The sequence below is a fragment of the Pelophylax lessonae genome (genome assembly GCF_965119305.1).
Source record: "Pelophylax lessonae genome assembly, chromosome: 2".
Classification (NCBI taxonomy): Eukaryota; Metazoa; Chordata; class Amphibia; order Anura; family Ranidae; genus Pelophylax; species Pelophylax lessonae.
In genome coordinates this window covers 716,210,429-716,238,069 of record NC_138769.1, presented here as the reverse complement: position 1 = coordinate 716,238,069, position 27,641 = coordinate 716,210,429, and the positions used below count along the sequence as shown (strand labels likewise).

At 45.5% G+C, this 27,641-nt stretch overlaps 1 protein-coding gene across 1 annotated transcript in view; it reads left to right on the top strand.

Annotated features, from left to right (window-relative positions):
- GAB2 (GRB2 associated binding protein 2) overlaps positions 1-27,256 on the top strand; it is a 329,003-nt gene extending 301,747 nt beyond the window's left edge. Inside the window, exons 5-10 of the mRNA XM_082245287.1 lie at positions 7,428-7,522; positions 10,113-10,402; positions 12,231-12,323; positions 17,235-17,337; positions 23,879-24,004; positions 26,178-27,256. Coding sequence (XP_082101413.1) covers positions 7,428-7,522; positions 10,113-10,402; positions 12,231-12,323; positions 17,235-17,337; positions 23,879-24,004; positions 26,178-26,321 — 851 coding nt within the window. The 3' untranslated portion in view covers positions 26,322-27,256. The remainder of the gene's footprint in view (positions 1-7,427; positions 7,523-10,112; positions 10,403-12,230; positions 12,324-17,234; positions 17,338-23,878; positions 24,005-26,177) is intronic.
- Positions 27,257-27,641: the final 385 nt, after the last annotated feature.

Below are 27,641 nucleotides of genomic sequence, written 5' to 3'. Positions count from 1 at the left end.
CATACCAGCCCCATAGCATTATTATAACAGCCCAACAGCATAGCGCCATTATTTTCTTGTTCGTAAAAGGGAAAAACATGCATTTTAAAGCACATTTGAAGAGTGTATTATAAATAGATAAGACAAATATGAAAGCATATAGGGCTTATATATATATATATACATATCTATATATATAAGAGCAAATTCTGGTTAAAAGTGATATAATTGCGGATGTGGTACAGGAGGTGGTGATAGGCTGTGTGGGCATGGTACAGTAGATGTCAGAGGCTGCAGACATGGTACAGGAGGACGTGTCAGAGGCTGCAGACATGGTACAGGAGGACGTGTCAGAGGCTGCAGACTTGGTACACGAGGACGTGTCAGAGGCTGCAGACATGGTACAGGAGATGCAGGGGCTGCGGGCATGGTACAGGAGATGCAGGGGCTGCGGGCATGGTACAGGAGATACCGGGGACATGGTACAGGAGATGCAGAGGCTGCGGACATGGTACAGGAGATGCAGAGGCTGGGGACATGGTGCAGGAGATGCAGAGGCTGCGGACATGGTACAGGAGATGCAGAGGCTGCGGACATGGTACAGTAGATATCAGAGGCTGCAGGCATGGTACAGGAGATGCAGAGGCTGAGGACACAGTACAGGACATGTCATAGACTGTGCAGACATGGTACAGGAGATGCAGGGCTGCAGGCATGGTACAGGAGATGCAGGGGCTGCGGGCATGGAGCAGGAGATGCAGGGGCTGCAGGCATGGTGCTGGAGATGCAGGGGCTGTGGGCATGGTGCTGGAGATGCAGGGGCTGTGGGCATGGTGCAGGAGATGCAGGGGCTGTGGGCATGGTACAGGAGAGGGAGAGGCTGCATGCATATTACAAGAGATGCAGAGACTGCTGACATGGTGCAGGAGATGCAGAGGCTGCAGGCATGGTGCAGAGGCTGCAGGCATGGTGCAGGAGATGCAGGGGCTGCGGGCATGGTGCAGGAGATGCAGGGGCTGCGGGCATAGTATAGGAGAGGTAGGGCTGCGGGCATGGTGCAGGAGATGCAGAGGCTGCTGGCATGATGCAGGGACTGCGGGCATGGTGCTGGAGATGCAGGGGCTGTGGGCATGGTGCAGGAGATGCAGGGGCTGTGGGCATGGTACAGGAGAGGGAGAGGCTGCATGCATATTACAAGAGATGCAGAGACTGCTGACATGGTGCAGGAGATGCAGAGGCTGCAGGCATGGTGCAGGAGATGCAGGGGCTGCGGGCATGGTGCAGGAGATGCAGGGGCTGCGGGCATAGTATAGGAGAGGTAGGGCTGCGGGCATGGTGCAGGAGATGCAGAGGCTGCTGGCATGATGCAGGGACTGCGGGCATGGTACAGGAGATGCAGGGGCTGTGTACATGGTGCAGGAGATGCAGGGGCTGTGGGCTTGGTACAGGAGATGCAGAGGCTGCGGGTATGATTCAGGGGCTGGGGGCTTGGCGCAGGAGATGCAGGGGCAACGGGCATTGTGCAGGAGATGCAGGGGCTGCGAGCATAATGCAGGGGCTGCGGGCATGGTGCAGGAGATACAGGGGCTGTGGGCACGGTGCAGGAGATGCAGGGTTGCGGGCATGGTGCAGGAGATGCAGGGGCTGTGGGCATGGTACAGGAGAGGGAGAGGCTGCGTGCATAGTACAAGAGATGCAGAGACTGCTGACATGGTGCAGCAGATGCAGAGGCTGCAGGCATGGTGCAGGAGATGCAGGGGCTGTGGGCATAGTATAGGAGAGGCAGGGCTGCGGGCATGGTGCAGGAGATGCAGAGGCTGATGGCATGATGCAGGGGCTGCGGGCATGGTACAGGAGATGCAGAGGCTGTGTACATGGTGCAGGAGATGCAGGGGCTGTGGGCTTGGTACAGGAGATGCAGAGGCTGCGGGTATGATTCAGGGGATGGGGGCTTGGTGCAGGAGATGCAGGGGCAGCGGGCATTGTGCAGGAGATGCAGGGGCTGCGAGCATAATGCAGGGGCTGCGGGCATGGTGCAGGAGATACAGGGGCTGTGGGCACGGTGCAGGAGATGCAGGGTTGCGGGCATGGTGCAGGAGATGCAGGGGCTGCGGGCATGGTACAGGAGATATCAGAGGCTGCAGACATGGTACAGGAGGACGTGTCAGAGGCTGCAGACATGGTACAGGAGATGCAGGGGCTGCGGGCATGGTACAGGAGATGCAGGGGCTGCGGGCATGGTGCAGAAGATGCAGGGGCTGGGGCATGGTACAGGAGATGCAGGGGCTGCGGGCATGGTACAGGAGATGCAGGGGTTGCGGGCATGGTGCAGGAGATGCAGGGGCTGCGGGCATGGTGCAGGAGATACAGGGGCTGCGGGCATGGTGCAGGAGATGCAGGGCTGCGGGCATGGTGCAGGAGATGGAAGAGGGGGGCTGAGGGTGACTGTGATGTAAGGAGAGATTCTGATGGGAATTCTGATGTTAGGGGCGCTATGACAGGGAACCTGGTGTTAGGGGGGCTCTGATAAGGACCCTAATGTAAGGGGTTCAAATCCTTCCCTAAAGCTAACAAAATTTTAAGAAAAATACATACACTTTATTGTCCCAGTGATTACTAACATTAGAACAGGAAGTGAGGGGAAATCTCCTCTGACTTCGTCCATATATATATATATAAGCAAATTGTGGTTAAAAGTGATATAATTGCGGATGTGGTACAGGAGGTGGTGATAGGCTGTGTGGGCATGGTACAGGAGATGTCAGGGGCTGCAGTCATGGTACAGGAGGACGTGTCAGAGGCTGCAGACATGGTACAGGAGATGCAGGGGCTGCGGGCATGGTACAGGAGATGCGGGGGCTGCAGGCATGGTACAGGAGATGCAGGGGTTGCGGGCATGGTGCAGGAGATGCAGGGGCTGCGAGCATGATGCAGGAGATGCAGGGGCTACGGGCATGGTACAGGAGATTCGGGGGCTGCGGGCATGGTGCAGGAGATGCAGGGGCTGCGGGCATGGTACAGGAGATGCAGGGGTTGCGGGCATGGTGCAGGAGATGCAGGGGCTGCGAGCATGATGCAGGAGATGCAGGGGCTACGGGCATGGAACAGGAGATGCGGGGGCTGCGGGCATGGTACAGGAGATGCAGGGGCTGCGGGCATGGTACAGGAGATGCAGGGGCTGCGGGCATGGTACAGGAGATGCAGGGGTTGCAGGCATGGTGCAGGAGATGCAGGGGCTGCGAGCATGATGCAGGAGATGCAGGGGCTACGGGCATGGTGCAGGAGATACAGGGGCTGCGGGCATGGTGCAGGAGATGGAAGAGGGGGGCTGATGGTGACTGTGATGTAAGGGGAGATTCTAATGGGGATTCTGATGTTAGGGGCGCTACGACAGGGAACCTGGTGTTAGGGGGGCTCTGATAAGGACCCTAATGTAAGGGGTTCAAATCCTTCCCTAAAGTCAACAAAATTTTAAGAAAAATACATACACTTTATTGTCCCAGTGACTACTAACATCAGAACAGGAAGTGAGGGGCAATCTCCTCTGACTCCGTCCAATAACAAGTCTTGTCTCGAGTCACATTTTTAAGAGATATTAGTGGAAATTTGGAGAGACAGCTTCATATGCATTGAGATTCAAATTTCTTACCAACTTTTTTTTTGGGGAAATGTCCCCCTCTAGTGGTGAGAGATAACACTGCATTTTACAAGCAAACTTCTGACCTAAATGTCAGGATGAGAACATTATCAGTTTTGTTTGCCACAGTCCCAGAATTGAAGCATCACCAACCTCTTTATAAACAGACAGCAGCTGTATTTGCTTTGCTTAGATATCTGATTCATCTCGGCTTGATCTCTCCTCCCGGTGTTTTTTTTCCTGCTCTTGTTTTAGTGAGACAAGGTGCTTTTTTCATAGTATAGAGGATTTTTTTTATAACTGCATAAGGAAACTGCCACCATATTTTGAAAATGTAACAAAAAAAAATCGGGAAATGCCTTGCAAGAGCTTTAAAAAATAAGAAATCAATGAATTTTATAGGGAAAATTAAAAAAATAAAAATGGGGAGATGGCCTACTCATCAAAAAAAAAAAAAATCGCAGACGTTTTCCAAAACGATTATAGTTCCTTTATACTCATTAAGATTAAAAATCTCCAAGGAAAATTAGATAATAATAAGAACGAAAAAAATACAAGAATATATTAGAGAGGCAAACCTACCTAAAGTATCAGCGGAAAAGTTGCAAACACTAAAAGATCCAATAACGAAAGAAGCAATAAAAAATACAGCTACTGGGAAGAGTCCAGGTCCAGATGGATGGCTTCACCACTCGCTATTATAAAATCTTTAACCACTTGCCGAACGCCCGCTGCAGATATACTGCGGCAGGCTGGCTTGGCTGTGCGAATTGCCATACCCATACTTTTGGAGCGAGCAGGGGGCGAGGGGGGGGGGGGTATTAAGTGGTGCGCGGGGCTGGCGGCCGCGATTGCCCCTGGTCACCTGCCATCTCTACCCGGGAAGACAGAATGGTGGTCTGCCATTGTAAACGCAGCAGGCCGTTGTTCTGTCAGTTATCATCACAGTGCTCCTGTGATCCTCCTACTTAGTGATACAGCTCTCTGTGTTGATCCAATAAGCCCATCCCCCTCACCGTTAAAAAACACCCCCTAGGATCACATTTAACCTTTTGATCGCTCCTGAGTTAACCCCTTCCCTGCCAGTGTCATTATTACAGTAACAGTGCATATTTTTAGCACTGATTACTGTAGTAATGTCACTGGTCCCCCCAAAAGTGTCAAAAATGTCAGTTAGGGGTGATCAAAGGGTTAAGTGTGAAGCTAGGTGGTGTTTTCTAACTGTATGGGGAGGGACTTGTGGAATCAACACAGAGACCTGTGATCCGAAATAGGAGGAACACAGGCTCTCTGTGTTCATTCCAGAGAGAATAACGGTCTGCTGTGTTTACAACAGCAGACCATCGTTCTCTCCTTACGGGAAGCCCGGTTGCAATCACGGCCGCTGGCCCGTGGATCGGCTTCCATGCCACCTAAGGGGGGCGGGCGTGCCTCCATCAAATAGAGAGGTTCAACTCCACTTGGGAGAAATGGGTAAAGTTTAAAAAAACGAGGAAATATGCTGAAAAAAAAAGGAGAAAAGAAGGATTAAGATAATAATGGAAGAGGAAAAAAAAAAGGATGTGGCAAACATTGTTCGGGTGGGAAATGGGTAGAAGTTGGGAATAAAGAAAAATGAGGTAATTATATAATAAATGTGATTGTTTTAAATGTATTACGATGTATTGTTTGTTACCAAAGAAAAAATAAAGTTAAAAAAAATAGCGTGAAAAAACAAAGTCTAGTGGGATCTATTTGCAGACTTTTGTAATTTTATGAAGACTTTGGGTGTGTTTTTCTGCAAATGTTTTAGTAAACCCAAAGGGTTGTATTTATAAAAAATTAATTGCTGAGCTATTCTTCTGAGCCATTGCGTGACCATTTGTTTTGTGTGAATAAGGGGCAAAACTGAATCTTTTTAGGCTATTTTCTTTTTTTAGGTCAGATGTTATTCACTCATTCAGAACAGACTGAATCAGGACAATATTGCATTTTGGCCAATAGATGGTGCTGGCAATCACATAATATAAATACTTGTTTACTTTGATTGTCTGCTCCATCTAGTGGCCTGGCCATAATACTGCATAAGTGATTCTTTTACACCATCCTGCATGAGGAAAGGAAAAGGTTGCTTCTAGTTCCTACTTGTTTTATAAAATAATATATATTCATATATTGCAACCTCAAATGATGGGCACTGCATTGTTCCTGCTTGTTGACCTAGTGACAATCTAGGTTGAAATAAAGCTTTTAGAAGATATAGTATATCCAGTAATACCATTGTTTATATAAGACAATAAAGAACATTTGAAGGTGCAAACTCACTGAAGAAATTCTGGCTGAATGAGTTCCTATTTGTCCACACACCTGAATTGCAAATATCTTCAGTGATAATTACCAATTTTTATTTAATCTTCGTTATCCTTTGAAGGTTCCCCTGAGGCAGTCATCATCTATTGGACTCTCATGGTGTCCATCTGACACAAATCGCTTCTTGGCTTCTAGCGGTGTACACATGACACAAATTACTTATGGCCTCTGGTGTGTGTCCATATAGCCTATGAACATTTCCACAAGTGACACATCTTTTATTGGCCTCTGGTGGTCTCACCTGTCACTTATTGACCTCTGGTGGAGTCCATGTCAAATCTATTATTTATTGACCTCTGGATCACCAGTTGAACCTATTGACCTCTGGTTGTGTCCAAGTCGTATCACTTATTGGCCCCCAGTGTAGTGCATGTCACACCTATCACATATGGTGCTTTCCCACTGCATGGAACCGAACGGTTCAGCTCGCTTTTGTGCTTCTCCACTGCTGGTACCGCATGGTACGGAGTAGGAACGGTTCGGTACGGTACGGCGGCGCTTTTCCACTGCATGGAACCCGAACGGTACGGCTCTCAAAAACAGTACCACCTCGATTGTGGTTCCAAGAGGTACCATACCATTGCATGCAGTCACTACTAGCCACTGATTGGTCAGAGAATCCCACCCACCCCGTTGTTATCCCACCCACTTAACTTTAGTACTACTTTAGTGGAAAAGCAAACCATACCGTACCGTACCGAACCGTTCCAACACCGTACCATGCGGTACCAGCAGTGGAAAAGCAAACCGGGCCAAGCAGGGCCGAGTAGAGCCGAGCCGGTACTTGCAGTGGAAAAGTGCCATTATTGATCTCTGGTGGAGTCAATGCCAGACTTATGATTGGTGGACCTCTGCTGTAGTCAATGTCACACCTGTGACCACTGGTGCTGTCCAAGTCACTCTTATCACTTTTTGACCTCTGGTGTAGTCCATGTCACACTTATCATTGATTAACCTCTGGTGGTGTCCATGTCAGACTTAATATTTATTGCCCTCTGTTGTAGTCAATGTCCCCAGTATATCATATTGACCTCCCGTTAGTCCAAATTACACCTTTCACATATTCACCTCTGGTGGTGTCCAAGTCATACTTATCAATTTTTGACCTTTGGTGTAGTTTATGTCACACCTATCACTTATTGATCTCATGTCAGAGTTATCTTTTACTGATCACTGATGTAGTTATTGTCACACCTATTGTTTATTGACCTTTGGTGGAGTTCATGTCAGACTCAGTTCTTGACCTCCAGTGTAGTTCATCTCACACTTATCAGTTATTGACTCCTTGTAGTTCCCTTGATGCACTTATCACTAGTTGACCTCTGCTGGTGCTCATGTTTCTTTTATCACTTTCTTGCCCCTGATAATGTCCATGGGAAATGTATCACGTCTTGCCCTCATGCAGTATCCACAAGAAGGCTTATACTTATTATTAAAGCAATCTATGTGATTATTTCTCCAGCATCTTCTTGTGAAGCCTACGACTATCCTCATCTGGGAGACTTAAGCGTGGAGCAGTCTGTGGAGTCCATCAATGATGGCTTCAACTCTTATCTGGTGAGTCCTCTGCTGTATATTCTCAGGACACTGCTAATCTACATGTCTAACAGAAAAACCTAATTTACAATTAGGTTTACAAAAAAACATAACCTATTCAATTTTAAAAACATCACATGACATTTATTGACTCATTTCCTGTGGACTGTTTCAGTCTCGGGCTCATAAGCATATAACTGGTGGTTCAAGTCAGATTGGAAGAACCCAGGAGGTAATTTGATTGAAGGACTAAGTACACATTGAGAGACTATAGGCAACGTTCTGTGGAAAATGTATGGGATGTGAGTAGAAAACCACTCTGGACTGGTGAAAAAACCAATAGGTTGTTGGTGGGTATCAAAAAGATGAATATGGTGGGAGGCTGGGAGCCTCTCTAAGGAAATGGATTACCCAAGGGTAGGCATTGGTAGGGTACTCAGTTGAGATCTTAGGACTTCTACTTTTCTGATACAACAGGAATGCTGTTTCAGCTGGAGTAGCTTGAGTGAGTATAAAAGAGCGCCTCTGACAGATAATCCTCTCCATCACATCCACAACACACTGGCACTCGGCAAGTACAGATATCATTCAATTATCTCTTATTGAAGCATGACTGCTCTACAAAGTGTCATATCAACTGCCCTGAAGAAGGACTGTTCCCCCGAAATGCTTTGGCTTCATCTGTACCTTTGTCATCTTCAATAAAGTTCCAAATTAAACTATCTAGAGAGGATCATCTGCCCCCGGGTGCTCTTTTGTTCTCCTTTAAGTATGGAAAATATAGGGAAGTCTGTTCGCGACTCCAGTCACTTTGGCCCACATGCTTACAACAGCCATCCATCCTTTTACTGCTGAGAAAGGAGAGCTCATTCCAACTGTTATATCTGTCTAAATTATTTGTAGCACTAGATGTGGTTTGCAGGGATTGGCTGTTCAGTATTTATCAGGTGACCCAAGTATGTGTATTTACACAAGTATCTTTTAGAAATCTTTCATAATCTAATGTCAATGGGCAGCATTAAATTGAATGTGAAAGCCTTGCCTTCTGCTGCTCCCAACCGATGTTCAAGGACTCCATTGCCAAACCTATGTAAGCATGCTTTTTCCATGGCACAGCACACCCCTGCAGCATCGCGCACGGGTGACATGTATGCCTTAGAAGTAGAATTTCTTCAACACCAGACCAAAGGAATTCCCAGCACCATATGGGACTATTGGCTAAGGGAATGCCAAAGTAAACCTTATTACCAGTTGACTGAAGCCAGGTGACTACAGTGGATATTATATAAATGTCAAAGTGCGAGGTCAGGCACAGAGACCAGTAGCTATAGCAGTCTAGAGATTCTCACCGACCAGCAGAATAAATAAACAAGCAGAGCACCCTAGTGGATGATGCACGCGCACCTGAGGTGCGGGGTCTAAGTACTAGCTGGTATTCACCAGAGCTCCTGATGGTGGCGATGGGTTTTGCTGCATGATAGTGTCAGGTCACAGTCCTCAGGATCACTCCACCAGGAAATGAGCAAGCCAGGGATCTGGTTGCAGATGTAGAAGGTAGGGATCAAGCAAAAGCATAGTCAGTAACAAGCCAAAGGTCCATAAAAAGTGGATGCAAGTTGGGATTAGACAGGAGAGTAGTCGAGAAACAAGCCAAAGGTCCATAACAAATGGTGGCAGGTTGGGATCAAGCGGAAGTGTAGTTGAGGAACAAGCCAGAGGTCAGTAACAAATAGTTTTAGGTTGGGATCAGGCAGAAAGTAGCCAAGGAACAAGCCTAAGGTTGATAATAGTTGGTTGCAGATGGGGATCAAGTAGAAGCGTAGTCAAGGAACAAGCCAAAGTTCGGTAAAGTGTGGTATTAAATATAAGAGCAGCTGCAGTTATGCAAAGGAGCAAGATATCAGCTGCAGAGAGCACAATAATCTGGCAAACAGGAAGTACAAAGAAATGGCTATAATAGGAAGTTCATGGGAGGACCAAAGATTTCAAGGTTCAGAAGAAACAAAAGACAAGGTAAGATTGTCCTAAGAAATCAGATAGAGAGCTGTCCAGCAGCTTAGAGGGCACAGCAAGAAGACCTGTTGCGAGACATAGCAGAGGTTGCAGGTTCAGAACCTGGCTCTGACAACAAAATGATAACATGTGAGTGGAACCAGGAACATCAAATTTCACAAATAGCAAAATCCCATTCCCTATAAATAGGGCAGGTCCCTACACTAAACAAGTCATATAAAGAACAAATTGGAGATAACTAGGAGCCACTACTGGTTATTTCCTGTAAAAAAAATAATACCATATGCATTTCCAATCCCTTGATTTCTTTTGGACCAGAACCTGAAAAAATCTAGGGACTAGATGAAAAGCACTTGAATTTTTGCACAAAATTACCTAAGTAGTTGTTCCTAATTATGTCCTATTTTTACTTTATATAAGGTGTAAAGGCTTCAACTAACGTATTTTCATTAATAGTTGTCTCTAAACAATGTCTCTCTTCACCATATTTTTGCATGATGGATAAATATCAGATAATGTGTTGTCATCAGTGTAATTATTTGGACGTGTAGATGCTTGTAGTTATTGGTTTCATGACTTTGTCTGTATTTACCCGCAGCAAACCAAGTCCTCCTTGACCCGCTCTGAAAGTGCAGATTCTGAAGACAACTACGTCCCCATGAACCCCGGTTCCTCCTCTCACTTTAACTCTGAGAAGCTGAATGACAACGCACATAGCGTTTATATCCCCATGAGCCCTGGGCCACACCACTTTGACTTCCTGGGATTTTCCTCCGCCACACTTCCTGCCCGCAAAGGAAGTACTGCCTCTCTGTGTCAGAGACCAACTCGAGTCAGTGAAATCCAGCCACCTCCAGTAAATCGGAACCTCAAGCCTGATAGGAAAGGTGAGGCTCATTAGGTGCAAACAATTCACAGCCAGGGCTATTCAGTACATAGATGGCAGGATGTACCAAGCATTGGATTGGCAGCCCTGGCAACTCATGATGAACAAGCACTGGACTTTGTTCCCTACCCACGCTTGTGTAGTCCACTCTCTTGAGGAACCCTAAGCTGCAAGAGGGAGTGGACTGCGAGTAGGTGGATAGGAAACAAAGCCAAATGCTCGTTCTTGAGTTTCCAGGGTTGCGCATTCAATGCTCGGTACGACCTGCCATCTACAGCAGGAGTCTCAAACATTTCTTAACAAAGGGACAGATTACTGTCCTTCAAACTTTAGGGGGGCCAGAGTGTGGCAAGCGGGAGCTGAAAATGTCCAAAGGTCAGTAGGATTAAACAATGCCTCAGGCTTGGTGGTTGGAGGGAGTAAGAAAATTACATGGGACCTGTGGTCAGTAGGAGAAGGAATTGTGCCCCATCATTGGTGTCAGTGGAAGATATTGTGCCGCATCGTTAGTGACAGTGAGAGAAATAGTGCCCCACCATTGGTGTCAGTGGAAGATATAGTGCCCCATCATTCGTTTCAGTGAGAGAAATAGTGCCCCACCATTGGTGTCAGTGGAAGATATAGTGCCGCATCGTTAGTGACAGTGAGAGAAATAGTGCCCCACCATTGGTGTCAGTGTAAGGAATAGTGCCCCATCATTCGTTTCAGTGGGAGGAATAGTGACCCATCATTGGTGTCAGTGGGAGGAATAGTACCCTATCATTGGTACCAGTGAAAGGAATAGTACCCCATCATTAATGTCAGTGGGAGGAATAGTACCCTATCATTGGCGTCAGTGGGAGGAATAGTGCCCCGTCTTTGGTTTCAGTGGGAGGAATAGTGACTCATCATTAGTGTCAGTGGAAGATATAGTGCCGCATCGTTAGTGACAGTGAGAGAAAAAGTGCCTCACTATTGGTATCAGTGGAAGGAATAGTGCCCCATCATTGGTGTCAGTGGGACGAATAGTGACCCATCATTGGTGTCAGTGAGAGGATTTGTGCCCCATCATTGATGTCAGTAGGAGGAAAAGTGCCCTATCATTGGTGTCAGTGGGAGGAATAGTGCCCCATCATTGATGTCAGTGGGAGGAATAGTGTCCCATCATTGGTGACAGTGGGAGGAATCGTGTCCCATCATTGATGTCAGTGGGAGGAATAGTGTCCCATCATTGATGTCAGTGGGAGGAATAGTGTCCCATCATTGGTGACAGTGGGAGGAATCGTGCCCCATCATTGATGTCAGTGGGAGGAATAGTACCCTATCATTGTTGTCAGTGAGGGGAATAGTGCCCCATCATTGATTTCAGTAGGAGGAATAGTACCCCATCATTGGTGTCAGTGGGAGGAATAGTGCCCCATCATTGGTGTCAGTGGGCTGGATAAAGGCAGTTTGGACACCACTGATCTACTGGATGGAGAAGGACGTGCAATGGAATAAGCAGTTTGAAAAGTAAGCATCCTTTCACAAAAGGGACTACTGCGTATTCATGTGCCGAGGAGGCTGTAATTCACTAAGATTTTTTTGGCAAATGTCATTAAAGGTGAACTAACCATTTAAGTAATGAAAAAGTTATTGCTGAATTAAAACGCCCATATAGACAAGATCTTCAGATCACCTGGCCAACCCAGCAGCCGCTCAGTGTTTTATATCATGCCATGCCCGTCTCCTTGCAGTCCATCTCCTTGCTCCATTTTTTGTGCTGCAGGAGTCTAACTTGAGGATCAATGCATAAAGAAAGTTCCCAGATTTTGTGATTTAATGATCTCTTATAACGTTTTTCTCACCTGCAGCAAAACCCACACCCCTGGACCTTCGAGCTACAGCGATAATTGATGAACTTCCATTCAAGTCTCCGGTCACGAAATCCTGGTCTAGACAAGCGTAAGTACAGAACTTTATGCAACCGGGGCTTAAACAGCATGTGCATTGTAAAGGGACTATACCTTAGGCCAGGAGTTCCCAAACTGTGGGTCGTGACCCACTGGTGGGTCGCGAGCTGCGTTTAAGTGGGTCGCGCTGAGCCGGAAATCACTGAGAGCAGGCCCGCTTAAATTGTGCTGTGCGAGCCCACGCAAATTACAGAGAGCCAGAGCAGTCAAATTGCGATGGATTCAGGAACCTGCCCACGCAGTTTACGGAGGCTGGTCTGCATTTCCCACGAGAAGGATACTTGCATCAGTGAGTACGTATGTGGGCTGTTATGTAAGATATGTTCATGGGGTGCAGAGCCAGCTCCTCGGTCCTGCTGGCGGCAGCGGTGGTGGCTAGACTGGTGGTGGGATTCTCTCAGCTACAGTGGTCAGAGACAGCAGCCTTGGTGTCATAGGAGGACCAGGTGGCCTGGCGGTGTCAGGAGTTCATGGCAGCTTCTGTGACCCCGGTAGAGGATCTGAAGGAGAAGAGCCAGGACACCAAGACCAGCATAGAGCTCCTCATCATAGAGACGCTGGGTGAGTGAAGTGTGCTGGGCTCTTAACAACACATTTATTTATACATTAATTAAGTGTATTCAATAATAAATTAAAAATTGGTAAATTGATATTTTTAATTTAACATCCCCCTCCCTTTAAAAATATGCATTATTATTTGCATTTCTATAGCGCCAACAAATTCGGTAGCGCTTTACAATATTCAATTACAAGCAAGTGGGTCCCGAAAAAAAGGGTATTCAGAAGTGGGTCTCGGCCCAAAAAAGTTTGGGAAACCCTGCCTTAGGCAGATGCGAAAGTCCATAAAAGCAGTCCTTTTAAGGTAAGAATCCATTTAGACAGTAAATCCACAAGAAGTAACAGCGATTGTCCCTTATGCCCATTTCACACATGTCCGTTCCACTAACGGACTCAGTTTTTCTCGATCCCCGCTGAGCAGGCGGAGGACAGCTGTGTCTCCGCTCTGTGTGCGGAGACAGAGGTGTCAGATCCCTGCTGTCCTCTATGGGGGAATCGGATGAGAACAGACCGCCTGTCCATTCTCATCCGATCCCATCCACCAGACGGATGGAAAATAGGGTTTCCATCCGTCTGGATTTGACGGACAGGATCGGATGTCAGCGGACATGCCTCCGCTGACATCCGCTGCCCCATAGAGATGCATGGGGCATCCGTTCAGATCCGCCTGAAAAACTGACAGGCGGATCTGAACGGCCCGCATGTGTGAAAGGGGCCTTAGACTTCATAAATTGGTAATAATCCATAAAAGCAGAAAAGTCTGTAACTGGCATTTGTAAGCCCATGAGAGTCTTCAGGCTCCAAACCCCCTGGGAACCCCGACCGGGATCCCATCACGCCCTCCCCCCAAAGGGGGTGATTACTCCAGCAGAGTAACAGCTACATTTTGGCAGTCTTTTCCCCAGGGACACCCTTAGGGCACTTAATGAGTCATTTTTATATGGTATAACCTATAGGGGTCTATAAACAGTGGGAAAACATTAACCCTTCCTGCTCAGTTACTCCAAGCTCAGCAGGTCAACCCAGTGCAATATAAGACGCAGTAACAATTTTCACCTGGCTAGCCCTATTAACTTAAGGGCATGAACACAGACAGGAACCAATGAGAACCCTCTTGAAGTCACCTGTCTACAAACTGACCAGCTCTAAAAACAATACCCTCATGGCTTGCAGCATTTGCAACCTAACTGCTCAGGTTAGGAACAGCTGCATGCTCCTAGCTGTGAAAGGGAACATAGATTAACTTTCTCACATCACGGCACCAGGGGGCATCATGCTGAGGAAAGCTCTTCTATATAGATTGTAGTCCCAATTAAAGGAATGAGCTTTTGTTCATAAACCCAGAGATCAACCTAACTTCAGACAACTATAATCAGTCGTGATGGGCTAACGCCGTCCAGGAAATATTCCCGTCATTCTATCATCGGAGAACCCATCCTGTTTACCTTTGCCCTTTTTCTGCCACAACTATTATTTCATTTTCTGCAAGATGAGGCTGCGTCAAGCAAATAGATTCCAAATAAGTCTCAAAACTGCACGGCTGTAAAACGGCAAAAAGCTTCTTTACCCCAAATCGTCGACAGGTGATATTAAAGAGGTTGTAAACTTGTTTAAAATTTTTTTTTTTTTTTTACAACCTGCAAGAGAAAGACATAATGAGCTAGTATGCATCGCATACCAGCTCATTATAAAATACTTACCTTAGAACGAGCCCCCGCCGTGCCGCTCTCTTACCTGTATGACGGGCGACATGACATGTCGGTCGTCTTCCGGGATCGCGGCATCCGGTCATCTGATTGGCCGGAGCCGCGGTGACGTCACTCCCGCGCACGCGCGCGGTAGCCGACGGTCACGGCACGGGGCTCTGAAGGAACGGCACGATCAGCCGTTCCTTCAGAGTGCATGCGCCAGTGACGTCACTGGCTGCATTAAAGGTAAATATCTCCTAAACGGTACATGTTTAGGAGATATTTACAGTACCTATAGGTAAGCCTTATCATAGGCTTACCTATAGGTACAACTTCCTGAGGAGGGTTTACTTCCTCTTTAAAAAGCTCATCAATTTAGAGTTAACAGTAAATAACTCCCCTAGAATAATTGCTCTCACTTCGGCATGCATAGTAATAGCTAATATGTGCACTGCAATCAACATTTTCATATGCGTCCCCCACCCAGCAAGTTTGAATGTGTGTGTGCATGGGAGCTTTTAAAATTAGTTTACATTAAACTCTAATTTTTTAAACATTTTTTTTTAACTCGACTTTAGATTTATCACAAAGGGGACTGATAAGCCTCCTATGTGATAGCATAGTGCAGATGATAGGTTCTCTTTAAGGAGACATCAGGGGTCTATTAAAGCACTAATGGCACCTCGGCAGTCTGCTGAAGTTGACTGTGTTCGATCAGCTTCTTCCCTGGCCAGAGCTACTGAGGTTTAACAGCTCTGAACCTGGAAGTGCTCCGAGCTCAGCACTTCTGGGTTGATGCTATCCAGGGGAGATAAGCGAATGGATAGATAGTCCAACTAAGAAAAGACATTTCAGTGTTTGGTGGATGTTGGAGAATCAAACCTCCTGACAATTCCCACATTCTCCCAAAAACTCTATTGGCGAGACCTTTGTGCTGAGTTCCCAGGTCTACTGTGCCCATTATGAGGGGTTCCCACCCTCACTGCCCTAAGCTTGGTCTGTACACCTGCTGTGTCCAATATGCGGGGTTCCCGCCATCCCTGTGCTGAGTTCCTGGGCCTGTAACCTTGCTGTGTCAATTATGAGGGATTCCCACCATCCCTTCACTGAGTTCCTAGGTCTGTACCCCTGTTGTGCCCATTATGAGGGGGTTCCACTACCCCTGCACCGAGTTCCTGGGTCTGTATGCCTGCTCTTCTCATTATGAGAAGTTCCCACCATCCCTGCACTGAGTTCCTGGGTTTGTATACCTGCTGTGTCCATTATGAGGAGTTCCCACCAACCCTGCACTGAGTTCCTGGGTCTGTATGCCTGCTTTGCCCATTATGAGGAGTTTCCGCCATCCCTGCACTGAGTTTTTGGGTCTGTACACCTGCTGTGTCCATTATGAGGGGTTCCCACCAGTCATGCACTGAGTTCCTGGGTCTGTAACCCTGCTGTGCCCATTATGAGGGGTTCCCATCAACCCTGCACTGAATTCCTTGGTCTGCCACCTGCTGTGTCCATTATAAGAGGTTTCCACCATCTGTTTTGGGGGTTCTCCACATTGCTTAGGACTGCCTACACCTAGGTTAAAGTATGGGATTAACCCCTTGGTCATTTCTTCCTGAGGGATGGGGGCTACTCACTGGCCATCTTTATTTGGTTTTAAAATATTTCCCAGATTAGATGCTTTATTTTTGTCTCGGCTGGGATTATACTCTGTTGAAGCAGACTTTGGATCGTATTTTGTATTCTTTATGAGCGTATTTAACATCGAACACGTGGATCCTGAAGAAGCCCTACAATCAGGTGAAACGCGTTGATCCAGATCCCTTTGCACATGTATTTGTAATTGCGGATCTTGTTAATTTGGGTCGAGGATATATGTTTGTGGCAATGTTACGGCTATCTAAATGACTTTTAACAATTGATGTATTAATACATTGATTATGTTTTTATTTACTTGTGGATTATTGTAGCATTACAAAGTATCATATAACTTGTCGGGCACTTAAAAATCCCCTCGTTTTCCCACCATCTCCTCCTCTTTCATAACTTAGCTGTATTCGGGGATAGTGCCACGGTGTATTTTTCAATACAGAGTCCCCTCCTACCTATTTACTCTAAAAAGAGTTTGGAACTATCGCAGAACAAACTTTACAGAACTTACCTCAAACTAAAATAAACAAAGAAAAAGTTTTGAGTGGCGTTCCCTTTCATTGGAAGGATGACATTATTGCAAGCAGGCTGTGTGCTGTGTACATGAATATCCCAGATTATATATTTTCTTTTTTATTTCCAAACCTTACTGTAATAAAAACCCATTGTAGTGCATTAAGAATGTTTTCATAGCACTTATTCTCATACTTTATGGCTAAATTACTAAGGGGGTAGAGCATGTTCACTTTGCAAAGGCGTATGTTTATGTTGCAAATGCATTTTCACTTACTTTAGCAAACGCAGTGAGAATTCCCTTTGCCAAGAATATCCAATCACATGCAAGGAAAATTAAAGAAAAAACAGTATTTTTGCTTGCACATAGTTGGATGATTGAAGTCAGCAGCAATTCACCTCATGCACTAAGTTAAGAAACAATTCACTTTGTAAAGTGTAATTTCTCTGCTCAGTACAGGATCATTGTCACTAAAAGTAATCTGTTATACTCTCCTTTACAGCCACTCTCTAAAATCCAGCTCATCTCAATACTGCCGCCCGGTGTCCACGCAGAGTATAACCAGCACCAGCTCTGGGGACAGCGAAGAGAATTATGTAGCTATGGTAGGTTAGATTTACTTTTACATTATGCAGCCCTATATATGTTGCAATTACACACAATGCTGTCATTCCAGTAGGCTGGATGGGTTCAATCATCCAGATTTGTTTTTTTTTTGTTTTTTTTATATAATCAATTTATATATTATTATTCATTTATTTTCAATACTACTAATAATAATTCTTCTTCTTTCTTCTTTCTTCTTCCTTCTTCCTTCTTCTTCCTTCTTCTTTATTTTTCTTCTTTCTTCTTCCTTCTTCCTTCTTCTTTATTTTTCTTCTTTCTTCTTCCTTCTTTCGTCTTCTTTCTTTCTTCTTTTTTCTTTCTTCTTTCTTCTTCCTTCTTTCTTCTTCTTTATTCTTCTTCCTTCTTTCTTCTTCTTTCTTTTTCTTCTTCTTCCTTCTTTCGCCTTCTTTCTTCTTCCTTCTTCTTTCTTCCTTCTTTCTTCTTTCTTCTTTTTTCTTTCTTCTTTTTCTTTCTTCTTTCTACTTTTTTCTTTCTTCTTTTTTCTTCCTTCTTCCTTCTTCTTCTTCTATTATTGTTTAATTAGCATAAATTATAATTCAAATTGAACTTTACTAAAAAAAAATGCACGCAGAGTATAACCAGCACCAGCTCTGGGGACAGCGAAGAGAATTATGTAGCTATGGTAGGTTAGATTTATTTTTACATTATGCAGCCCTATATATGTTGCAATTACACACAATGCTGTCATTCCAGTAGGCTGGATGGGTTCAATTATCCAGATTTGGGTTTTTTTTGTTTTTTTTTATATAATCAATTTATATATTATTATTCATTTATTTTCAATACTACTAATAATAATTCTTCTTCCTTCTTCCTTCTTCTTCCTTCTTTTTTCTTTCTTCTTCCTTCTTCTTTCTTTCTTCTTCTTTCTTTCTTTCTTCTTTTTTCTTTCTTCTTTTTTCTTTCTTCTTTTTTCTTTCTTCTTCCTTCTTCTTCTTCTATTATTGTTTAATTAGCATAAATTAAATTATGATTATATAAATCAAATTGAACTTTACTAAAAAAAATGTTGTATAAATGATTAATATTATTATATTAAGTAGAACTAGAAAAAACTTTTTTGTTTTTTTTTTACATTTTGGATAGAGCAAGGGTGGGTTATACCCCTGTCAGTTTTTTTTTTCTTTTTTTTCCCCATCTGTGCCCATTGGGGAGATTTCCCTTCACTCCCTGTCTCGTAGCTGAATGGGAAGTGAGAGGAAATTCCTGAAAATTAAGAAAATTCCTTGGGAACCACCAGATCATCAGACCTAGTGCCCCCATTGGAAGATTTAGCTTCTATTACTTTTCTAGAGACAACCCAAAATTTGTGATTTCCTTTTACTTTCACTTGCAATGATAATAGTAAACAGGACAAATAGAGATGGTGAGTCTCCCTAATGGAGACACAGACAGCAAGATAAAACTGACAGGGGTTCTAATCCCTCTTCACGCTATCCAAAACTAAAAAAAAAAAAAAAAGGTTTTCCCTTTAGTTATACATTAATTATTGTAAATAAAATTACAATTAAAGAAAATAAATTGAACCTGTGTCCCATTGGGGAGATTTCCCTTCACTTCCTGTCTCATATCTGAACAGGAAGTGAGAGGAAATCCCTGCAAGTTAAAGGAATTCCTTGGGAACCCCCCAGATCATCAGAACTAGTGTCCCCATTGGAAGATTTCCCTTCTATTACTTTTCTGGGGACAACCCAAGAATTTGAGATTTTGTTTTACTTTTACTTTCACTTTCAATTATATATTTATGTATATATATATATATATATATATATATATATATATATATATATATACATATATACAGTGGGTACGGAAAGTATTCAGACCCCCTTAAATTTTTCACTCTTTGTTATATTGCAGCCATTTGCTAAAATCATTTAAGTTCATTCTTCTTCCTCATGAATGTACACATAGCACCCCATACTGACAGAAAAACACAGAATTGTTGACATTGTTGCAGATTTATTAAAAAAGAAAAACTGAAATATCACATGGTCCTAAGTATTCAGACCCTTTGCTGTAACACTCATATATTTAACTCAGGTGCTTTCCATTTCTTCTGATCATCCTTGAGATGGTTCTACACCTTCATTTGAGTCCAGCTGTGTTTGATTATACTGATTGGACTTGATTAGGAAAGACCTTCCAGATCACAATGCATGTCAGAGCAAATGAGAATCATGAGGTCAAAGGAACTGCCTGAAGAGCTCAGAGACAGAATTGTGGCAAGGCACAGATCTGGCCAAGGTTACAAAAAGATTTCTGCTGCACTTAAGGTTCCTAAGAGCACAGTGGCCTCCATAATCCTTAAATGGAAGACGTTTGGGACGACCAGAACCCTTCCTAGAGCTGGCCGTCCGGCCAAACTGAGCTATCGGGGGAGAAGAGCCTTGGTGAGAGAGGTAAAGAAGAACCCAAAGATCACTGTGGCTGAGCTCCAGAGATGCAGTCAGGAGATGGGAGAAAGTTGTAGAAAGTCAACCATCACTGCAGCCCTCCACCAGTCGGGGCTTTATGGCAGAGTGGCCCGACGGAAGCCTCTCCTCAGTGTAAGACACATGAAAGCCTGCATGGAGTTTGCTAAAAAACACCTGAAGGACTCCAAGATGGTGAGATTAGCACAGGACCCGTTCTAATATGAGCGACACAAGTCGCTCCGACTTAGAAAAAGGGTCCTGTACTACTTTGGGGCGACCTGGGAGCGACTTGCATTGACTTCCATTATGTGAAGTCCCTACAAGTCGCGCCAACTTCACAGGTCGCCCCTCGAAGTCGGATCGCCTCAGTGTGAACCGTCTCTTAGATCTTTGGGTAAATGCCATACATGCGGATTCTAAGCTTTGGGTCCCTTGGATAAAGGGCACCCTGTTTCTGTTAAGAGCGGGCTCAGCAGAGCCACTGCAAACCCTAAGAATCAGACTGACTTTCTATAACCATGAACTAATAAAAAGTTGAATTGTGTGCCTCTGTCATACATGATCCAGGATTTTCTAGCTGTCTGTGTTGACTGGGACCCTTTTGCACTAGCGGTCTGTGTCCCTGCTGGGGGGATTCCACCCTCTCTTTGTAACATGGAAAAATATGGAAAACTGGACTTTTACAGTGCTGCCCTCCCCCTACAGTAAAACTCAAAATAGACAATTATATCATAAAAATTCTTGCTTTACTCAATCATAGAAAATACCTGTAAAAAATGCTGGTCACAGACCACATGATATAAAATCAAATCCAACAATTGATGATATTGTACACCATAATGGATAATAACCCCCCCCCCCCCCCACTTTATATTCAAGGAGTTCCCTCCCCCCCCTTTTTTCTAAATCTGCTGTATATTACAGTGTAACCAGAATGTGGAGCGGACAGAAAACTTCCTCTGACGTGTTTCGCCTTATGGTTTTTTCAGGGGTGTTTGTAAAGAGGGTTCTGGTGGGTTACTACAGATACAAGAAGGGCAAAATATATACTAATACATAATACATTTCTTTTATATATGATATAAATTGCACTTAACATTCAAGATTATTGTAAACTTACAATAATCTTGAATGGTAAGTGCAGTGTATATCATATATAAAATACGTTTTTTTTTTGCATTAGTATATATTTTTTCCTTCTTGTCTTTGTAGTAACCCACCTGAACACTCTTTACAAACACCCCTGAAGAAGACATAAGGCGAAACGTGTCGGAAGGATTTTCCGTCTGTTTTGAGTTTTACTGTAGGGGGAGGGCAACACTGTAAAAATCCAGTTTTCCATATTTTTCCATGTTTCTACGTTTTGGGATGGGGGGTTGACAGGATTGGCCAGGCTACTTTCTTATGCCCTCTCTTTGTCCTGGGGACCACTGTCGCAAAGACAAAAAGTCACGAGCAATCCAAGAAAAACAAAAGGGAGTAAATAAGCCAATGGGGACAGATGATCCGGTAATGGGGGACAGATGATCCGGTAATGGGGGACAGATGATCCGGTAATGGGGGAGTTCCAAAACAGGAAGGGAAGGGAAATCTCCCCAATGGAACACAAATACCGAACCCTTCCCTACTCTATTCACAACTAAGGAAGACGGGACTTTTACGGTGTTGCCCTCCCCCTACAGTAAAACTCAAAATAGACAATTATATCATAAAAATTCTTGCTTTACTCAATCATAGAAAATACTTTAAAAAATGCTGGTCACAGACCACATGATATAAAATCAAACACTGTAAAAGTCCAGTTTTACATATTTTTCCATGTTTCTACGTTTTGGGATGTGGGGTTGATAGGATTGGCCAGGCTACCTTCTTATGCCCTCTGTTTGTCCTGGTGACAAAAAGTCACGAGCAATCCAAGAAAAACAAAAGGGAGTAAATATGCCAATGGGGACAGATGATCCGGTAATGAGGGAGTTCCAAAACAGGAAGTGAAGGGAAATCTCCCCAATGGAACACAAATACCGAACCCTTCCCTACTCTATTCACAACTAAGGAAGAAGTTTCTTTCTCGGAATCCGTTTGAGGGACTCACTTCTGCATTTATGATCATGCTTTTAGTTCTGCTTGCTACAAAACTGAGACATGCTGGTAGTAGAAGAGTTATCCCAAGCTGGCCTTCAGTTTTTTTTTTTGGTTTGCCAGTAACCAATCCTCTTGTAGGGGGCAGTATAACCCGAAAGGTGAACGGCCTTCTGTGCCTATCATATTGTGCTCCCTGTAATGTGTCTAATATGTGTGTTTCCTATGATCATCAGCTCCATCCAGTGGCCATAATGTGAACAGTGAGCTTGGTGGCTTCCCGGTATGCACTTCCATCCTTCTTTTCAGAGTCCGTGTCTGGGCAAGACAGGTCCTTAGTGGCCATAATGTGGTATTTTCCTAAAATACTGCAACCAGGAAAATACCATATTAACGACACTAGATGGCACTGATGATCATAGGGAATACACATAGTAGATATATTAAGGGGATTATTCGCAGCAGCTATAAAAAAGACCCCTAAGCATTGGGTTTTGTGCACTGCAGCATAGAAAACATACAATGCGGTTACAAATGCTGGGACTGGACAGGAAGATTTTTTCTTTTGTTCATTAAATGATACAGCTGGATCTCTTGATCTTGACTGATGGATTTTAGTGACACCTACAGAAGTAGGGCGTCAGGTACAAACAAAAAACAACCTGGGGCGGCCTCTGCTGATGGCAAAATCCCCTATCTGCAGCAACCAGCTCAGTTTTTTTGCCTAGCGCTTAGAAATTTGGACCTACATCTTTTGCTGGTCCCTTAGCTCCCAATATTTTGTTTCTGTCCATGCTTCTTGTCAGCACAGGGCCATTTTGTATGCCAAAGCATACCTGTAATAGAATGTGCAATATACTTACCTATCCAGCAACTAATAATGTTTATATGTCACCTGTTTGGTTTTCCCTGTCCACTGCAAGCATTTGAACAGTCGAATAGGTTGAATACCTGTTTCCCCCCTGCCGCATGCAGTGGTTTCTCCCACCAGCTATTCTGTCCTGTAGTGATGTATGAACCCGCAGGAGTAACCATGAGTGCAGAGGGGGACAGGGGAGGGCTGGGCCAGGGGGCAGGGGGGTAATTGCTCACCGGGCCACTCTGATGCCCCGTTAAAAGGCTGCACCGCTTCTTCCACAGACATGCCTAAAGGTTTACTGGTGTTGAGAAGTAAAAAGTCTCCACTTCTGACCTAATGAGTGCAGGATGAGGACAAGGACAGAGTGCAGGCCTCCCCCCCAGCATGAATGGTGTAAACTGCTTCTGAGCAGAGGCCGGCTCCCTGCCCCACTGGAAACCCTCCTCCCCCAGCCAGCCAACTGAGCTGTCCCAGCTCCCCCCCCCCTAACTACCCTCTAATGGCCAGGTCAGGAACCAGGATTCCCCCATTGAGCAGAGAGTACCTGGAGAAGAGCTTCAGCCTGGAATGAGGGTCAGGAGGAGGGCGGAAAGAGGGAGAGCAGGAGGGGGGCTGAGTTGCTGCACAATGTCCCTCTGGTTTGTGCTTGCCCCTTTGGGCCAAAAGTTGCCAGTCAGCTCCTGGAGGGGGAGCAGGTACTCTGTATACATAGAAGTGTGGAATGCTTGCAGTGGCTGGGGAAAAAGGTAGAGGCAGCAAATTAAAATAATGGGCCACCGAAAATATACTTCATCTATTACTCTTCTATCCTCTACGACCAAGCCCATGAGCAGGTAAAATATGATAGAGGGACATGGCTTGGGAGGAAACCTTTCTGATTCTCAGTGAACTGGACGCCTTCCTGGTGTGCACTTTTATCCTTCTTTTCAGAGTCCTTGACCGGGCAAGACAAGTCCTTAAAATTCTAGCACCCGGCAGGGTTGATTTTTGTTTTTTTGGTTTTGATGGAGCTTTGGGGGTATATCATGCCTCTTCTGTTACTGCTATGCTTCACCATACAAAGTGTCCTTGTACGGACAGGCTCAATTTAAAAGCATTAATGTGTTAATGGACCACTACTACATAACCCAAACAGTCTCATAAAATCCAACCTTATCTTCCCAGCAAAATCCTGTCTCGGCATCCCCGGGAACCAGCGGTGCCAACAGCCCCGCCCAGAAGAAGAGTACCGGCAGCGTGGACTATCTGGCTCTAGACTTTCAGCCGGTGTCGCCAAGCCCTCACAGAAAGGTTTGTGTTTAATACCGATATTCATAAACGCTCCCAGATTACTGACCACCAAACCACTATGTCAGTTCAGAACATCTACCTTTGTAAGATCAAATAAAAGGTGGTGGGTATGGGTTTGGCAGAGGCAGTACTGATGGTCGTCTAGTTGAGTGTTTCGTATAAATTGTTTATTAGGCTGGATCACCGCCCCCTACCCACATTTTTTGGGAGATGAGCACTCCTTGGAGGGGGTAGGGGGGTGGGTAATCAAGCCGTGTACTGTCCAATCTAAGAGAATCCTGTGTGCTTCTCCCTTTGCTGACACTTCTCTTGTCAAGACATGCAGTGGGCGTGGGTACAATGTTAATGGGGGGGGAGCGGCCTGGGGGGGCACAGAGAGCCCGCACCTCCTCACTACTCCTGTAAGATTGGGGGGGGGGGCTGGGGGGAAGGTTTATGCTAGAAGTAGGGATTCAGGGGAAAGTTTACGCTAAAAGTGGGGATTTGAGGGGAGGATTTACTCTAGGAGTGGGGATTTAAGGGGAGGGTTTACGCTAAAAGTGGGGATTTGAGGGGAGGGTTTTAGCTAGGAGTGGAGATTGGGGGGGGGGTTTGCGCTAGGAGTGGGGATTTGAGGTGAGGGTATGCACTAGGAGTGTGGATTTGAGGTGAGGGTTTATGCTAGGAGTGGGGATTGGGGGGGAGGGTGTGCGCTAGGAGTGGGGATTGGGGGGGAGAGTTTGAGCTAGGAGTGGGGAATTGGGGGGAGAATTTACGCTCGGAGTGGGGATTGGGGAAAGGGTTTACGCTAGGAGTGGGGATTTGGAGGATGGGTTTACGCTAGGAGTGGGGATTTGAGGGGAGGGTTTACGCTAGGAGTGGGGATTTGAGGGGAGGGTTTGTGCTAGGAGTGGGGATTTGGGGGGGAGGGCTTACGCTAGGAGTGGGGATTTAGGAGGGATTTAAGCTTGGAGTGGGGGTTTGGGGGGAGGGTTTATGCTAGGAATGAGGATTTGGGGGGAGGATTTAAGCTAAAAGTGGGGATTTGGGAGGGAGAGTTTAAACTAGAAGTGGGAATTTAGGGAAGGATTTAAGCTGGGAGGGGGTATTTGTGGGAGAGGATTTGTGCTACAAGGGAGGATTTGGGGGGAGAATTTATGCTAGGAGGGGTTTTGGGGGGGCAATTTATGCTAGGAACGGGGATTTTGGGGGAGGCTTTACGCTAGGAGTGGGGATTTGGGGAAGGATTTAGCTTGGAGGGAGTGTTTGTGGGAGAGGATTTTTGCTAGAAGGGAGCCTTTGGGGGGGACGATGTATGCTAGGAGGGGGGATTTGGGGGGACAATTTATACTAGGAGGGGGGAATTTGGAAGGAAAAAAGGATGTGTGCTAGGAGGGGTGATTTGTTAGGATTTGGGGGGGATTGAAGCTGAAAGGTGGGAAAGGGGGCAAAGCCAAGTGCTGGGAGGAGGATTTGGACTGTAAAGATGGAGCGTGTTGATTAGTGCTGTTTTTTTATGGAGAAGGGCTTCAGAATTCTCTGCCTTTATTGTGCCCTGATATTTCAGGGAAAGTGTTTGTACTGGAGTGATGCCTGCAGCTAGAGGCATCACCCCGGTACCGGCGTCCATAGCCGACGGTCGGCTGTCTTGTAATGACAACCGATGCGGCTGAGAAGCCGCTCGGCTGTCATTCCAAGGAGCGGGAGGGGACGTCCCCGGCCCCCTCCCTCCCGCCGCCTTCCGCGGCTCGCCCGGGTCTCCCATCCCACCGGGAGACCTGGGAATCCTACCTTCACTGCCGCCGTCTGACCCGGGTCTCCATTTCTTTGAATTTGGCGCTGCCGCGTACCCAGAAGTGATGTCATGACATGACATCACTTCTGGGTACTGGTGGCGCCGAATTCAAAAAACTTACAGCATTCAAAACAGCCAAACTTGGCGTTTTGAATGCTTAAGTGCAGAGCAGGGGTTTGGGGTCTTTTAGACCCCCAGATCCCTCCACCACAGTACCTGTAGACATTAAAGAAAAAAAAATATCGGCAGATACCGATACCCGATGACCAAAATATCGGTATCGGCGGTAAAAAAAATGATATCGGTCGATCACTAGTCTAGATCTTCTTTATTTCCGTTTTAGTGTTTTATGACACTTGGTTTTACAAGGAAATCTGACAGTATTTGTATTGCTTTCAGCCATCAACATCTTCTGTAGCCTCAGACGAGAAGGTGGACTATGTCCAGGTGGACAAGGAGAAGACCCAAGCCTTGCAGAATACCATGCAGGAGTGGACAGATGTGCGCCAGTCCTCCGAGCCCACCAAGAGCGGGAAGCAATGATGAAGCCACTCTCTAGAAATGGAACTGAGTGTTAACGTGAGCCTCCAGCCGGGCGTTCTGTGCTGCAACCACAGTGGAGATGTTCATTGCTGCTCCTTTGTTAGCTAGTCTGCCTTTACCCCATAGAATTAAATCCTAGCAGTGCATTGCAGATGACCGTACGATTGGTCCAGAGAGGCAGCAGCTGGACGCACAAAGCTGTATTCGAACGCTTACCGAGAATATTGCTTCAATCTGAATATTTATCAAATCAACGAACTAAATATTTTATCTGGACATCTGAAGCTGTTTTAGAGATTTTGTAGCACCTGATCATGTGTTTGATTTTAAAGAGCGCTCAGGACCATAAAGAAACAGAAGCAGCCATTTTAGAATGTGTCCTAACTTTCTGTTTACAAAGTAATAGTGACATCACTGAACACCCTACCAGAGGTGATGTCACTGGTCTCTGGTGAACGGATGGGCTGCATTCTCAGTGATGTCACTGGTCTCTAGTGAATGGATAGGCTGCATTCTCAGTGATGTCACCGGTCTCTAGTGAATTAATAGGCTGCATTCTCAGTGATGTCACTGGTCTCTAGTGAATGGATGGGCTGCATTCTCAGTGATGTCACCGGTCTCCATTGAATGGATAGGCTGCATTCTCAGTGATGTCACTGGTCTCCATTGAATGGATAGGCTGCATTCTCAGTGATGTCATCGGTCTCTAGTGAATGGATAGGCTGCATTCTCAGTGATGTCACTGGTCTCTAGTGAAGGGATAGGCTGCATTCTCAGTGATGTCTCTGGTCTCTAGTGAATGGATAGGCTGCATTCTCAGTGATGTCACTGGTCTCCATTGAATGTATAGGCTGCATTCTCAGTGATGTCACTGGCCTCTAGTGAATGGATAGGCTGCATTCTCAGTGATGTCACCGCTCTCTGTTGAAAGGATAGGCTGCATTCTTAGTGATGTCACTGGTCTCTGGTGAAAGGATAGGCTGCATTCTTAGTGATGTCACTGGTCTCTGGTGAAAGGATAGGCTGCATTCTCAGTGATGTCACTGGTCTCTAGTGAATGGATGGGCTGCATTCTCAATGATGTCACTGGTCTCTAATGCATGGATAGGCTGGATTCTCAGTGATGTCACTGGTCTCTAGTGAATGGATGGGCTGCATTCTCAGTGATGTCACTGGTCTCTAGTGAATGGACGGGCTGCATTCTCAGTGATGTCACTGGTCTCTAGTGAATGGATGGGCTGCATTCTCAATGATGTCACTGGTCTCTAATGCATGGATAGGCTGGATTCTCAGTGATGTCACTGGTCTCTAGTGAATGGA